The sequence below is a fragment of the Scyliorhinus canicula genome, chromosome 9, assembly GCF_902713615.1.
Source record: "Scyliorhinus canicula chromosome 9, sScyCan1.1, whole genome shotgun sequence".
In the NCBI taxonomy this organism is placed as follows: Eukaryota; Metazoa; Chordata; class Chondrichthyes; order Carcharhiniformes; family Scyliorhinidae; genus Scyliorhinus; species Scyliorhinus canicula.
The window spans coordinates 163,539,119-163,556,394 of record NC_052154.1 but is presented as its reverse complement, the minus strand read 5'-3'; the positions used below and the strand labels follow the sequence as shown (position 1 = coordinate 163,556,394).

Genomic DNA, 17,276 nt, shown 5'->3' with positions numbered 1-17,276 from the left:
TATTATGTTGTTGCTTCCGAACAAAAGCATTTAAAATTGATGAAGTTCTTATGAATTAAATATCCATTTGTTTTTGAAAAGTAAAATGAGAAGATTCATAAAATAAATGCAACTATTGCAAGTTAAGTATTTGCTTTAGTATGAAAGAAGGTGAATTTGTCTAAAAACACGTTATTAGATGTAAGTGTTCTCTGTCAGATTAGGTTTGCCTCAGCATACACCTGGTTTCACTTGCATGCATGACATCTAGGCATTTCTTATGCGCAATGAATTTGTTTTGCCTGACCTTTCCACATAAAGCCACTGTTGTTCCATAACATTTTCTGGGTGGTTGTTACAGTCAGTTCTTCTCTTCCAATTACTGTGAGTACAGAAGTGCCTCTTTGAATTTCTGTTATTTGTGTTTCGGTGCCTCTTGATGCTCAGTTCCGTCTCCGGTTCTCCCCTGAAAAAAAAATGAAATAGAATTGTTGTCGCAAACGTTTTCTTGACAAGGCACTGGAGATGAAAGAACTGGCTCACAACTCTCAAAACCTCTCCTAATCCAAATAGCCCTCCAGTATTGTTATTGGCTTCTTTCATTGTTTGGACACCTCCTGAATCCTATAGCTGGTTGTAAAAGGGCCTTGGTTTCACTCAAATCAATGTGTTCTTTTATAATTAGCAGGATCGTGGGAACAGGAAAGTACAAGACTGGCAAAAGTTTCCACAGTGCGTCAGGCCAATACTAAAAACGAATGCCACTTAATGGTTTTAAATATCAATTCGGCCTTAAATTCTTCTACGTGCGACGGCACGGTGGTGGAGCACTCCTGCCTCAGGGCGCCAAGGACTCAGGTTTGATCCTGGCCCCAGATCATGGTGTGGAGTTTACACATTCTCCCCGTGTCTGCATTGGTGCAGGGTAGGTGGATTGGCCACGCTAAATTGCCCCTTAATTGGAAAAATCAAAAATATTTTAAAATTCTTCAATGCTATCTGACTCTGCAGTCTCCTTACACAGCGTGTTCACTCACTTATGCGTACAGTTGTTAAATCAGAACTGTTTATATACCTTCCTTTTTCAAGGCTTGAGATTAAACTAAAGTGAATCACCTATCATTCAGGCATTTTATTCTACTCCATGGTAGCCGTAATTTCATAACTGCCTCACTATCAAGAACAATTTCTTTCCTTCAGCAGTTGGGCTGAGCAGTGACAATTATTCATTTCATTCTGAATGTCAACCTCCTCACCTGTCCTCTATGAATAATTTCTAGTGTTAAAACTACGCACTGTTGTTATTCTCAGCTATTCTTGGTATCATTCTTTCAGTGCCAAGGCCTGTTTTTCAACTGCAGTCATTACTCTGGCATCTATGTTTTGTTCTTCATTACTCCCCATATTTCTGGTCTGCTGCTCCTCTACAACTCCTACCTGCAAGATCTTTTCCTCGTCATGCTTTTCTCATTTTCCTTTCGGAATTAAAAATTATATTTTTTCCAACTAAGGGGCAATTTAGCGTGGCCAATCTACCTAACCTGCACATCTTTGGGTTATGGGGGTGAGAACCACGCAAACACGGGGAGAATGTGAAAAGTCCACACAGACAGCGACCCGGGGCTGGGACCGAACCCTAGTCCTCACTGCCATGAGGCAGCAGTGGTAACCACTGCGCCACCGTACCACTTCTTTTCAGAGTTCAAAAGAAGGATCTGTACTTGAAACATTAACCTGTCATTTTACTCTTTTGACGCATTTTACGTTTCTGGGGTTTGATTTTTGCTTTCCCCCCTTTCCCCTTTTGTTTTTCAATTCCCCCCCATTTTCTTGCACTATCCTTAGATCCATTGATGTTGTTAATGTATAGAAATCTATCAATTTCTGTATTTAATATATTCAATGACGGAACCTCCACTCTCCACCTGGGATAGAGAGTTTCAAAGATCAACCACCCTGTGTGAAGAGATTCCTCCTCATCTCAGTGCTAATGGCCCACCTCTTATTCTGAGATTGTATCCAGAGTCCCTGAGGTTTCACCAAGAGTTTATACAATTGCGGCAAGACTTCTTTGCACCTGTACTCAATTCCTCTTGGAATAAAGACTATCATAACATTTAAGAACAAAGAACAAAGAGAACAAAGAAAATTACTGCACAGGAACAGGCCCTTCGGCCCTCCCAGCCTGCGCCGATCCAGATCCTTTATCTAAACCTGTCTCCTATTTTCCAAGGTCTACTTCCCTCTGTTCCCCGCCCGTTCATATATCTGTCTAGATGCATCTTAAATGATGCTATCGTGCCCGCCTCTACCATCTCCGTTGGCAAAGCGTTCCAGGCACCACCACCCTCTGCGTAAAAAACTTTCCACGCACATCTCCCTTAAACTTTCCCCCTCTCACCTTGAAATCGTGACCCCTTGTAATTGACACCCCCAATCTTGGAAAAAGCTTGTTGCTATCCACCCTGTCCATACCTCTCATAATTTTGTAGACCTCAATCAAGTCCCCCCTCAACCTCCGTCTTTCCAACGAAAACAATCCTAATCTACTCAACCTTTCTTCATAGCTAGCACCCTCTATACCAGGCAACATCCTGGTGAACCTCCTCTGCACCCTCTCTAAAGCATCCACATCCTTCTGGTAATGTGGCGACCAGAACTGCACGCAGTATTCCAAATGTGGCCGAACCAAAGTCCTATACAACGGTAACATGACCTGCCGACTCTTGTACAGTAGTCCCCCGTTATACCGCGCTTCGCAATACCAGGGGGGGGGGGCTTATGGATCCCAACTGTCAGCTTCCCTCTCCGGATCAAAGTGAGCCGGCCGCTGAAGTTGACACTGCCGGCTGATTGGAGGGAGATTCAGTGAGAGAGGAGCAGCTCACACAGCGTCTGGAAGTGAACACAGCTGCCTCAACCCTGCACAGAAGACAGGTTCTTTAAACCGGTGGCGGTCAGAACATATTTTTGAAAGGCAATCCTTACCTCCAGTTTGGTGAAACCCACCAGAGTTCCTGGTAAGTTTCTGGAATAACTCCTCATTCTGTGGCAATCAGAGAGCTTGTTTTAATTAGATCCACGATGGGTGTTTTAAATTTATTAAAAAATCTATGCATGCGCTTCCCATTGTGAGTCTACGGGGGTCTGACCTCTCCCCCCGCCCCCCGTAGACTCACAATGGGAAGCGCATGCATAGATTTTTTAATAAATTAAAAACCCCCATCGTGGATATCCGCGGCTCGGATGCAACGTGGGTGGCTGTCTTGGACCCCAACACCCGCGTTATAACGGGGGACTACTGTACTCAATACCCCGTCTGATAAAGGCAAACATGTTGTATGCCTTCTTGACCACTCTATCAACCTGAGGTGCCACCTTCAGGGTACAATGGACCTGAACTCCCAGATCTCTCTGTACATCAATTTTCCCCAGGACTCTTCCATTGACCATATAGTCCGCTCTTGAATTTGATCTTCCAAAATGCATCACCTCACATTTGCCTGGATTGAACTCCATCTGCCATTTCTCTGCCCAACTCTCCAATCTATCTATATTTTGCTGTATTCTCTGACAGTCCTCCTCGCTATCTGCAACTCCACCAATCTTAGTATCATCTGCAAACTTGCTAATCAGACCACCTATACCTTCCTCCAAGTCATTTATGTATATCACAAACAACAGTGGTCCGAGCACGGATCCCTGTGGAACACCACTAGTCACCCTTCTCCATTTTGAGACACTCCCTTCCACCACTACTCTCTGTCTCCTGTTGCCCAGCCAGTTCTTTATCCATCTAGCTAGTACACCCTGAACCCCACACAACTTCATTTTTTCCATCAACCTGCCATGGGAAACTTTATCAAACGCCTTACTAAAGTCCATGTATATGACATCTCCAGCCCTTCCCTCATCAATTAGCTTTGTCACTTCCTCAAAGAATTCTATTAGGTTTGTAAGACATGACCTTCCCTGCACAAAACCATGCTGCCTATCACTGATAAGTCTATTTTCTTCCAAATGTGAATAGATCCTATCCCTCAGTATCTTCTCCAACAGTTTGCCTACCACTGCCGTCAAGCTCACAGGTCTATAATTCCCTGGATTATCCAAGCTACCCTTCTTAAACAAAGGGACAACATTAGCAATTCTCCAGTCCTCCAGGACCTCACCCGTGCTCAAGGATGTTGCAAAGATATCTGTTAAGGCCCCAGCTATTCCGACCCTCGCTTCCCTCAGTAACCTGGGATAGATCCCATCCGGTCCTGGGGACTTGTCCACCTTAATGACCTTCCTAATTGCTTGCTGCACCTGCATTTCAACTTTCAGACTAGGTTATTACAGAGAAAGAGGGTTAGATTCTGTGATTACATGTTTTAAAAGTGTGATTTCTTTTTAAGGTGTGGAGCTTTTGCTGGAGTTTCTGCATGAGAAAATCTCACCCGGAATTTCAGCAGAGGGTGCAGCATTGGAACGGGTGTTACAGAAGTCTGCAGTTACATTAGCTCGTCTAAGCAGAGAGCCAGACATAACCAACATTGCCACAAGCCTGAACTGTAAGACCAACATGAGCAAGCTATTGCGAAGTATGTGCCGCTTGATAGCACAGTTGATGATCCTTTCCATCACTTTAATGATGACCGAGAGAGACTAGACCGATAGGATGGTAATTGGTAGTAATTGACCGGATTGGATTTGTCCTGTTTTTTGTGCACAGGACGTACCTGGCCAATTTCCACATTGCCGGGTAGATGCCAGTGTTGTAGCTGTACTGGAACAGCTTGGCTAGGGTTGCAGCAAGTTGTGGAGTTGTGGATTGGCCATGCTAAATTGCCCGTAGTGTCCTAAAAAGTAAGGTTAAGGGGGAGTTGTTGGGTTACGGGTATAGGGTGGATACGTGAGTTTGAGTAGGGTGATCATTGCTCGGCACAACATCGAGGGCCGAAGGGCCTGTTCTGTGCTGTACTGTTCTAAATTCTAAAGTCTTCAGTTCTAATGCCAGAATGTTGTCAGGGCCCATAGCCTTTTCAGTATCCAGTGTCTTCAGCTGTTTCTTGATATCAGTGGAGTGAATTGAATTGGCTGAAGACTGGCACTGATGTGCTGGGCTTCCCCATCATTGAGGATGGGGATATTTGTGGAACCTCCTCCTTCAGTGAGTTGCTTAATTGTGAGTGCTTTTTCAGAGGGTCCAGACTCGATTGGCCGAATGGCCTTGTTCTGCACTGTATGGATTCTATAGATCAGAAGATCCTGCTAGCTAATGGCAGGCTGCCTCCCACCACCGAGAAACACGCCCCGGGGAGGCCAGAGAATCTTGCCCAATATATCTTCCCTAACATGTGTTGGCACCATGTTGATTTTGTACTGCAGTTCAGCGGACAGTGTTCCATGTAATAGACACAGTTTGCTAGTTATTCCTGTAATTCCAATTACTAGGAAGAACTAGGACAACTCTACCATGCTGAAATGTAAGTGAATATTCAGTAAGGCATTGGGCCAAGGAGATCAGGATCGACACTGGCCTAACCCGAACTAGCTAATCTCACTAAAGTTGGCCTGAGAACCCTTGACAAGCGAGAGGAATATCTCAGTCAGGATCCCCGGTCGTGATCACTAAAGTGTGAATCTTGCTCGAAAGTATGTGTATGGGGACGGAGGGTGGAGCCAGGATAGGACCCAATTGTATCGCCCTTCACTGTTCGATAATCTGTCAGCTCTGACTGTCAAGATTCAGTGATGAAGAATGGCCACTTTGGCAAAGTGCCGTGAAGTTACCATCATCTGTAGAACTGTATCACAAAAAAAGTCAACATCTTGAACATAAGAGGGGTAAATAAAGGAAAAAGGATGTACAAATTGTTCCACGATGTTTACAAATGTACTCAAAAACATAGCCATGAGATTTACAAAGAACATGAGAATTAGAAAAATATTAATTATTGCACTTTCACAGTTCTCTGGAAAACATATCTCATGGTTTTCTATTCATCTGATGTGTAGGTATTCCTCGTCTGATCGAGCTCTGCCGATCCCCTTCTGAGCGGAATAATAGTGATTCGGTATTAGTGGCTTGCCTGGTAAGCAGTAATTTTTATATCTCGGTTAGTTTTTTTGATAATAATGATGGTTTTTCCATTAAAGTTCACAGGAAGATTTCAAACTTTACAAAACCTGGCCTAATGAAGTTTTACTGGTCTACTGGAATATCATTTTCATTCATTGTTCTTCACAATATTGAATTGGTGCTCCAACTTTATTTGACTTTAAGTTTAATTTCCTCATGGATCAACAAACAATATTGAGTTTACATGCAGCAGTAGCTTGAAATAAAAGCAAAAGTAAATGTTTTGGCTATTAAGCCATATGATTGCCTCCTGATTTGCTAAATTTAAGGTCCACCACTTAGCCTGTAGAGGGGACACCGCTTGGTAATGTGCAGCATTGTTTATGCCTTTCCACAAGTGCATAAGGTGTTGTGCTGAGGCCCTAGCAGTGAGGCTTGGCTGCTCAAGGGCCCTGGCCTGTCCTGAACCTGTTTAACAAGGACCACTCTCACCGCGACAGCTGAAAGCCTGCCATTCAACAGATGTGGTTTGTCACAAGGCCTTCTCGTGTTTCCTATTCCTTGGTACAAGGAATGTTTTCCTAGAGGTCTTGCTCAGGAAGAGTGCTCCATATGGGACGTCGCGTTGCAAGGCAGGCGGTAGGTAGGTTGGACAGGTCGCCATGGAGTAAAAAATGAGGTACGTCCCTGATGCTTTCAACGAGCTTGTGGGTTTTCGTAAATTGACAGATTTGTTGGAGAGTGATCTTTGTGAGGACAGGAAGCTAGGGGAGCGCTGTTGAGTGGAGAGTTCCAGCTATGATGCACATTATTGCATTTGGTTGCGCGTCAACAAGATGTGTGTGTGTGAGACGATCTTTGCCAGACAAGTGCACAATACTCTGCTGCAGAGTATGAGGGGAAGGTAGGACAAGTGCTGAGGTCTGGGATATTGTGGCAGCAGCTCCCCACTTAGATCCAGAACGTTTGGTTAGCAGGTTGTTTCTAGTTTTGTCCTTTGCTGCTGTTTTCTTCAAATATTCTCGAAAGGAAAGAGTACTATCTGCAGTCACTCCTAAGTATGTTGGATTGGCATCATGCTTTAGTCCGAGGCCATCCATGTGGATATACAATTCTTTCTTGGCACTAGAATTGTGGAGGTGAAATACACTGGATATGGTTTTATAGGAAGTTAGAATGAGATGCCATATGCTGTCCGTCTACTTTGTGAAACCTTCATTAAAGATCTGGTCCTGAGGGCAGAGGATGGAGCTTGGGAGGCACAACAGATGTCAGCAGCATAAATGTTGTTGACAGGTCATTTGTATATATGCAGACCGGGTTGCGCTAGCATGGAGCCTGTGGCAGTCTGTTGCCGAGCTGCCTTCTGCAATGGTGTGCAGGTCCGAGGGCAAATCCGGCAGAAACTACTGGACCTGTTTAGGCAATGCGGCCGTCACACTTCCGATGGAGACTTCAATGTGCTCGCATGCCAGAGTTACGACTGCAGATAGAACGTGGGCAGACCCCCTTCCTTTGGTCCAGACTGCTGGTGTCTTTTGCAACTCTGTCTCTGCAAATTCAAAAGGTCAGTTATTGCTAAGTCTAGAGGTTTGTCACCGGACTCCATCTCAACAGGGGCCTAGTCTCCAGCAATCAATCCTCCATGTGTCCGCAAGTATCCTAGAGAAAGGGAACTGTAGTGACATGTATGACCGACTGGTAGATAGGGACGACACCGTACTGGACGCAACAAGGAGGAAATGGGAGGACGACCTGGGGATGGAGATCGGGTGGGGACTCTGGAGCGAAGCACTGCATAGGGTCAACTCCACCTCCACGTGCGCAAGGCTCAGCCTGACGCAACTAAAAGTGGTACATAGAGCCCACTTAACAAGAACCCGTATGAGTAGGTTCTTCCCGGAGGTGGAAGACAGATGTGAACGGTGCCAAAGAGGCCCGGCCAACCACGCCCACATGTTCTGGTCTTGCCCCAGACTCGTGGAGTACTGGACAGCCTTCTTCGAGGTAATGTCCAAAGTGGTGGGAGTGAGGGTGGAGCCATGCCCGATAGTGGCGGTCTTCGGGGTTTCAGAACAGCCAGATCTATTCCTGGGGAGGAGGGCAGACGCCCTTGCCTTTGCCTCCCTGATCGCCCGCCGTAGAATCCTGTTTGGCTGGCGGTCAGCAGCACCGCCCAGAGCTGCGGACTGGCTGTCCGACCTCTCGGAATCTCTCCAAATGGAGAAAATCAAATTTGCCATCCGAGGGTCGGACGACGGCTTCCACAGAACGTGGGAGCCATTCATGCAACTGTTCCGGGACCTATTTGTGGCCAATGTACAAGAGGAAGAATAGTCGGGGGAAGGTAGCGGGAGGGGGGGGGGGCTACAGGTTCGTTACGGGGGTTCGATGGCTAGCTAAGGCCCAAAACCAAACTAAATAAACATGTTGAGGGGGGGGGGGGGGGGGCGCAGTTACTACTACGAAGATGCTTACCTGTAAATATGTATGTTAATTTTTGCGTGTTTGTTTTTTTTCTTTTTTCTTTCTCCTAACAATTTGTAATTTGTTCAATATAAAATATGAAAACTGAATAAAAACATTTATAAAAAAAAAATAATCCTCCATGTGTCAGTGACCTCAGCTATCACTGCCTCTGCCAGCTTTGGACATGTGTCTGAGGTGATCACCTGATTGTGAAGCTGAGCCACCTCTAGAAGTAAGACTCACCGAGGTGTGTATATCTGCACTGGTGGAGGGTTCAGGTGAACACAGTGACAGTGCCTCCTCTGAGAATACTGCGGCATCCTCCTCAGAACCAGTGTGGAGGCAGGGGCCATGTTGTCTGGATAACCTTGCTTCCTCCTTTTCTTGTTGGCGTCTGGAATAGAGAGAACAGAGAATTAGTAATTGGCTAGGCAGGCTCATACATTAACGATCCCTCACAGTCATTGTACCTTGTCAATATGTGCTGGATGCGTTGTCAGTGGCTTTTTTTTTTTAGAACAGTACAGCACAGAACAGGCCCTTTGGCCCTCGATGTTGTGCCGAGCAATGATCACCCTACTCAAGCCAACGTATCCACCCTATACCAGTAACCCCCCCCCCAACCTTATTTTTTAGGACACTAAGGGCAATTTAGCATGGCCAATCCACCTAACCCGCACATCTTTGGACTGTGGGAGGAAACCGGAGCACCCGGAGGAAACCCACGCACACATGGGGAGGACGTGCAGACTCCGCACAGACAGTGACCCAGCCGGGAACTGAACCTGGGACCCTGGAGCTGTGAAGCATTTATGCTAACCACCATGCTACCGTGCTGCCCTTGTTGGGGAAGATCATACTCGCCTTCCACCCAGGGATAATCTTTCTCCTCTCCTGTGAATTCCACAGCCTGTTCTTCAAAACTTGATGGGGCCCAGATCTTAAGGGCACCCCTTCCAGTCTTGGCACTCTCTCTTTTGTTGTGGGCAATCTTGTCCTGTGTAAAGACAGAGGATTGATTTAAATCCAATAGATGAATGGGCAGTTCAGGAGCATGCATGCCTATTATCTCTGCTGAGCCCTGCCCAGTAAGGGATTAAGATGCCATTTGTCAAGGAACTTGCATGAGATGGTGAGCATCATATGGCTGGCACACAGCCAATGCTGATGCCCCATCTGCAGTCATGTGTGACATCCAAGTGCGCTCTAACTCTTAGATTGCTCTTATGATAGTGTGCGTTTGTAGTGAGTAGATATTACACTGAAAGTAGCGGAGGGCAGCAGAGGGCAGCAGGCCATTCATGCGTTTACTGCACTGCAGGGCGGTGATCCTTTGGGCCACATGAATGCTAACCTCCTTGGTGACCTCCTCCCAGCCTGCCATGATCAGGTGGGAGGACCTCTTGCTCCCGTCCCTCGAAAAGATGATTTCTTCTGATTGGGGAGTCAGCGGCGAGGAACCATCCGTTTGAAATTGTTGCTGTGAGAGTGAGGAAGATACAGAGGAAGATACAGGGAAACAGGGAGTGTGTGGAGCAGTGGGATTAGTTTTGGTTTGTTCGAACCAAGCATCAGCACAGATCCAATCGGCCAAATGGCCTCCTTCAGTGATTATAAACAGGAGTAAAAATCAGTCAGAAAAGAGCCTAAAAATCATCCTAAAATTTATTTTGAAGTTCCATGTAAGTTATGAAAAACCTACCGTCAGATTTAGAAGTGTTGGTGCTAAAAAGGAAAATAATTGAGATGAACAGAGGAGCTGTTACAGCAGCAGCTATTGGTTAGAGGCCTGAGTTAGTTGTTAACCGATTTCTTGAGAGAGTCCCTGTTTCGAAATCTGTTTTTGTTGTCCCAACAGCAGTCTTTCAAAGCATATTTTTCAGACAGGAAGCATGGGTATGTACAAGATGTTTGACATATCATAGGTGATAACGCAGAGTAGCAAGTGCCACAAATTTGAAAAGAGATACAAAGGAATGTTTTGCAGCATGAATAGGTTCACTGCCTCTGTTCCAGTGAGGAAAAATGACTCAGGCCTCCCACTCTGGAATAGTGGTGAATAGGAATATGCATGTGCCAGAAAATCTGCCACTCATCAGCTCACATGTAAAAAAAACTACTTGGATGGCTTGGGAAGGAGAGCTACTGGCAAACTTAGAACTGATATTCAAGCCTGAGTCAGTGCCATACAGGGGGGGGGGGGGGGAGAGACAATTGGTTAGGAAGAAGAAAGAACTTGCATTCATGTTGTGCCTTTCCCAGTGACAAGACTTCATAATTGCTTTTACTTCGACTGAATAACTTTCAAAACAGCAACCAGTTTGTGCACAGCACAATTCTACAGCCAGCAAATTGCATTCAATTAGGGGGAGATGATGGCATAGTGATAATGCCACTGGACTAGTCATCCAGAGGTCTGGGGTCATGGGTTCAAATCCCATTAAAATTAGCATAAATTCAATAAATAAAATCTGGAATTGAAAGCTATTCTCAGTAATGGTGACCATGAAACTATCATTGGTTGTTGTAAAAATCCATTTGGTCGACTAATATCCTTTAGGGATGGAAACCTGGCACCCTTACCCAGCCTGGCCGACATGTGACTCCATACCACTGTAATGCAGTTGACTCTTAACTGCCCTCTGTAATGGCCCAGCAAGCCGCTTAGTTCAAGTGCAGTTAGGGATGGGCATCAAATACTGGCCTTGCCAGCAAGGCACAGATCCCGTGAAAGAATTTTAAAAATGATTGAGGGAAGAATGCTGCCCTAGACATCGTGGAAAATCCCTGTCGTAATAATCTTGCAATCAACCTTTAACATCCCTCAGAACCATCAGAGGAAAAATAATATGGCAAGAGAAATAAAGGAACGGCCAAAAATATGAAAACATAATTGGCAATATATGACATTGTAATGATATTAAGAACGCAGTTCCAGAGACAAAAGGGATAAAGTTGATATAAAATAAACACCTCACTCCTCAGAAAAAAATAATTATAAATAAATAAAGAAGTGTAGATTAAGCACCGGGAAATACAATTCTACTTGCTTTGGTAGGGAGATTCTGGACGTGCTCATCACTGATTCTGTTGGCACAACAGTGTTATTTTTGTTCTGATCCATGACCCTTTGTCCATTCTAGGCTGCACTGAGGAGGCTGGCAGTTTCTTGTCCACAAAGCTTTGCAGACTCGGACTACCAACAGTTAATTAAACCTCGACTTGTAGATTCTTTCTTACTCTGCTCAAACATGGAGGAAAGTTTTGTCTGAAAATGACCTGAAAAAGTCTGAAGAGCACACGGAAATCTGGACTTAATTACTACTGCTGAAGGAAAGTGCTATCTTTTAATACTTTCATTCAGAAAACATGAAGGAAAAGCCATTGCACATGAATGGAAGATGCGACGATGCTTCGTACTCTTAAACATCTTCAAAGAATGTGTCTGCAGTCAAATCTCATTCAAAGGCTCGATACTATGCATGCACTGTCCATTTTTGCAATAAGCCATCGACATTTGAAACTGTAAAAAAAAATTGTTTCCGTAATTTTCTTCCCAGAGGCCTAAAAATTAGTACACAATGACCTGAGGCTGACTTTGCATGTTTGTGCATGAATAGAATATCCCCTTTTTGCAGTAGGCACAGTAAAATCATTGCGTGCATCAAGAAAAAGCAGGTTTCCCTTTGCACATGAAGAAAATTGTTGGTCGTGGGTAAACAATTAAGAAAAAGATACTGAGGTAATTTTCAACTTCCTTTGAGAATTGGGCAGCTTCTTTGAACAGGCAGATGGATGATTTACTCTGGAAGTTACTGCCCACGTTATGAGGTTAAAAAAATCCCCATTGATCCTTCAAAGGTTTTTTTTACATGTTACCTTATGCATAAACTATTGCAGCACAATTCCCTCTATAATAGGAGTAGTGGAACTATGTACTATATGAAAGCGCTGTTGTTACAATCCTCATGGGAAAACATAAACTAAAATAACCAAATTTACCAAATGACCTCCAAAGAAGAAGTTACCAACAAGATTTCACTTAGTGTAGTTTTTATTGCCTAAACAGAATCAATGTAAATTAAATATCAATTAACAGGCAAATGATATTTCAAAAGGTAAATTTCACTTGAAATGGTTGTTAGAAAAAAAATACATACTACACATTCTCCTTCAGCATATATGGTACTATGTAGCTACACAATTCCACAATATACAGGGCGCAATTCTCCCCCCACCAACCTAGCCGGGTGGGAGAATCGCTGGAGTGCCGGGCGAGTCCCGCCACGCCGCCCCGGCACCCGCACACGATTCTCCCACCCCCTGAAACCGGTGCGGCGAGATATACGGCTGGCCGCTTGGAGAATCGCCGCTTGCCGTTTGTGACGGGCGAGCAGCGATTCTCCGGCCCGGATGGGCCGAGCGGCCTGCCCAATACGATGGGTTCCTGCCAGTGCTGTCCACACCTAGTCACTGCCGGCGGGAACAGCGCAGGAATGCTGGGGGGGGGGGGGGGGGGGGGCGGTGATCTAGCACCGGGGGGGGCCTCAAAAAGGGTCTGGCCCGTGATCGGTGCCCACCGATCGGCAGACCGGCCTCTCTGATGGACGACTTCCTTTCCTCCGCTGCCCCTCAAGATCAATCCGACATTTCTTGCGGGGCGCCCGCGGGGAGGACAGCAACCGCGCATACGCGGGTTGGTGCCGGCCAACCTGCGTATGCACGGGTGGTGTCATTTACGCGGCGCCTCTTTTACGCGGCGCCAAGGCCCGGCCCGTGTAAATGATGCAGCACCACTCCATCATAGGGGGAATAGGGGGTGATGAGCCTCCGACGCCGGAGAGAAACACTCCAGTTTTCACTCCGGCGTCGGGACTTCGTCTCCCGATGTGAGCATCTCGCCCACAGTTCTTTCTTCATGCAGGGTAGATGATGAGTCCATTCTGACAGCAGCTTTTACCTTCACGTTCCACGGATAAGATTATCATCACCCAGGCACGCTTCTATCAGCCCTCTCTTCTCTCAGGCCACAATCCTGATGGCGTAGCTTTCTGAGTTTCTTTTTCAACTGACCAACCAAGAACACCCGAGTTCACAGTTTGGCCACTTCTGGGAAAACACCCAGCTTTGTAGATCTCTGAGCTATTGACACAGCTTTCCAAGTTTTAGACTGTTTTAGCCAATTCGCATATTGCCTCCAAGAGCTCCCATCTCCTTTCTGTTAAATAAAAAAACAACTTTTTCCTGAGTTCCTCTCTTCACGTGAGTTCAATGTATTTCTCCTTTAGTCTCTCTCCTTTTGTCTCGGTCTGCTATTTTAGGGCAACTTCATCCTGCAGCTCCTCTGTAAAATATAAAGCTCTCCTTTATCTTTTAGACACATGGCTACTTTCTTAATTTCCATCCTGTTTATACTGCTTCCAGGTCAAGGGTTGTCAGGTCACATGGTGATGCGACTATCAATTCACACGAGACGAAGAGTTGAAGTGAACAGTGGTTTTAATCAGCTAGATCTGTGCCTGCCTGCGACTGCTCTGTACTGAGTGCCGCCTACAGGCTGCAGATCTATATACCTCCCCCAAGGGGGTGGAGCCATAGGAAGAGCCCACAAGGGCATCAACATAATACAATGCAATGTAATGCAATGCAATGGTGAATGGCCGCAGTAATACATTCACCACACATGGTATTTCTTATTTTCCAAGAAAATTACAATTGATGGAAATCCTTAAACGTCTTTTTCAAACATTCTTAAAACAAGTACGGATTCCACCGATCTTTTAAATTAATTACAAATTTCCTCCCTGTGCTGCTTCCAGGTCAAAGATCATCACAATGTGATGGCACGTTTTCCATAATCAACTGTATTTGGAACTGAAAGAATTTTTTAAATTACCCAAATAAATAAAGCACAAACCCACAGAGCATTATTTTCCAATAAACGTGGCCAAAAATTACCTGATGTCTTTTAACTGGCCCTTTTATTAAGAGGTTAGGAATCATCTTTTCTCTTTATCTATCAGGTCAAATGTTTCCAATCTGTTTTTTCTTTAAAGTATTATTGTCCATAATAGTGAAAGTTAAACTAACTTGAAGGCTTGCTGAAACCTAAAGAATCCTGTGTGTGTGTGTGTGTGGGGGGGGGGGGGGGGGGGGGGGGGCTCAGTTGAAGGAGGGGTGAGTCTGTGGGAATGGAAATAAAGGTTAATAGACAGCAATATTAAATAGAAGGAGTTGTACCTGCTGCCAGAATATTTGTCCATCAATAAGTAGCTTAAATTGATTTACTAGGCAGAAGATGATGTATTCAAAGACTTGGCAAGCAAGTATGTGTATAAAAATGACATGTTTTTTTTTATACCTTAGCTTTTCTTGGTATTAAAGTGACTGAGAGTGAGGATGACAGCATTAGAAACTGCAGGAACTTCTTCATGGTCAGGATCCATTAAATATTTTTGGAAATATTCACTAAGAAAACCGACTGTCACAGCACAGGGGAAAAATTTAATCCATTGTCTCTGTGATTAGCTCTCTGAACAAGGCTCTCCATTTACCCCTATACTCCTGTTTTATTGCTACAGCCTTTTCGGATGTTATCTACCTCCCTTTTAAAACTATTATAATCCTGCTTCTAACCAATGCTTCTGGTAAAACATTCCATGCACTGACAAACTTTTGCATTACAGGTAAAGATAAATACTAAACTCCCAATTTGTCCTTTTGGAGCTCTGGTACAATAAATGTATGTCTTTCCCAGCAATAACTGTACGGAGAGACTAGGACAAGTCCAATACTATATTGAGAGATGGCTGAGTCCAACAATAACTGCTTCAAAATGACCGTAGCAAGCCCAACACTAACTACATCAGGAAGACTGCAGACTGCTCAACAGACTAGGTTGATCCCAGCACTACCAAATGAGATGAAATGAGGTGAACTAAATAGTAACCATATTCAAGATAGTAGAGCAAGCACAAGAGTAGATATAGTTCAGGGGATTTTGTGAAAGCATGGGAGTCTTGACCACTGGCGAGAGAGCTGGTGAGAGACCTGTGTTGCCTCCTTTGGGGAAAGTCCACTGAAATATGAACCGCCAAAATATGAACCAATCAAGCAATTAACAAGCCATCGTGGAGTGGTGCTGGCCAATCAGAAGCCAGCAGCTCTTTTGCTCAACAGTGTCCCAACAGAAAGGCTTAGCTGCTGCTGGAACAATATCCCGGGATCAAGGAGGTGCACTTGGGTGTACCTGTACATCAGGCATTGCTGCGGTTCAAGAAGGAAGCTCACCACCACCTTCTGAAGGGCAACTAGAGATGCGCAATAAATGCTGGCCTAGTCAGCAATGCCAATATCTCGTAAATTACTAAATTAATAACGCACAGCAGAGTGACTCAGCTCAGGGGTGAGTGATAGCGGGAAGGATGTTGCAGGGTGGGAACTGTGGGGAAGAGGAGTGCAGGGGGCTCGGCAGCAAGAGAAGTGGAATCGATCTCAATGGGCCCTGGCTTCCCAATGCCAGGCCCCTCAATCAGGCACTGAGTGCCTTTGAACAAGGGACCCCCTCTGCTGGGAAGTCCACAAGCAACCCATGCAGGTTTGCTTGTCATGTTCCATACATGGTGAGCTCTTAACCCACCTTTGGATTAACACTCAACAATATTAAGCTCAAGTAATTATATAAAAAAGTATAGGTTAGCCCATCTCAAGATACAGCAAGTGAGAATGTACAAAAAGTAAATATTTAAGTTTATATTGGACCAATCTGGATGAAAGCCTTTGCCTTTTATCCAAGTTTCTACTTGACAGAGGCATTTTTCTGTACGTATTATTTTCATATTATATTTGTAATAGCTTTGATGGTCTTGCTAATTATTTGTGAACCTTGTAATCTAATTATTATATGTATATACAACTGTTTAACATTTCACCAGTACATGCCCTGGATGGAGCTTTAAGCCTATAGAAAAAGTACAAAAATCTGCAGAGCAACATCATAAGTTGTAGATCTCTGCAATTCTACTTGAATACACATGAATGAACAACCACTATCTCTTCAATCTGACGACTTCCAAATGTTACGCACTGCAACATTTGTTTCTTAAAACTGTGCAACACTAAATAACAACATTTTATGGGAATATGAGCACATTTTTTAACTTTACTTTACACATGCAGTCAGAGGTCTTAGACAAATAAAACAGAGGCAGGTTCCTCTGATAGAGAAGGAGAGGGAATTCAAACGAGGTCCCTGGATCTGGCACATGCACCTGACCTGCAGGTGGAGAGATATCCGTGAAGAAGTGGGAGTAGACCACTCACATCTTTCACTCATGGATGGTGCACAGCACAAGGAAAGGACAAACTGCCTCACGTTTTTTCAAAAAAAATACTACTTGAAAATTTGAACATGTGTGGAACAGGTGAAATTGAAAAAGATGCTTCATTAAAATACAGCTTCTAAAAACAAGACATGAGTTCTATCCAAGCTGGCTTTTTGATGTTTTCCTAGTCTCAGGTGCATCTTCTAAAAGAACAGCTTTGAAAACTAACACCCTGTCAGTTTACGCTCGAATCATTCCCCTTAACAATAGGTCCAAACGTTTTTGCTTAAAAGGCTTTGCTGATTTCTTAGAAGTTTGACATATATTATTCCAAAGCACCTGCTGGAATGTGAATAAAGTGATCGTCTTCCTTCCTTTTCTAATATTTTATCGACGTTGTCCAATCATTTGTTTTCAGAACTTGAAATGACTTTCAG

General features: G+C 44.5%; 1 protein-coding gene across 1 annotated transcript in view; it reads left to right on the top strand.

The window, feature by feature from the left end:
- LOC119971858 (protein inscuteable homolog) overlaps positions 1-12,844 on the top strand; it is a 442,888-nt gene extending 430,044 nt beyond the window's left edge. Inside the window, exons 10-12 of the mRNA XM_038808087.1 lie at positions 4,380-4,535; positions 5,983-6,059; positions 11,659-12,844. Coding sequence (XP_038664015.1) covers positions 4,380-4,535; positions 5,983-6,059; positions 11,659-11,787 — 362 coding nt within the window. The 3' untranslated portion in view covers positions 11,788-12,844. The remainder of the gene's footprint in view (positions 1-4,379; positions 4,536-5,982; positions 6,060-11,658) is intronic.
- Positions 12,845-17,276: the final 4,432 nt, after the last annotated feature.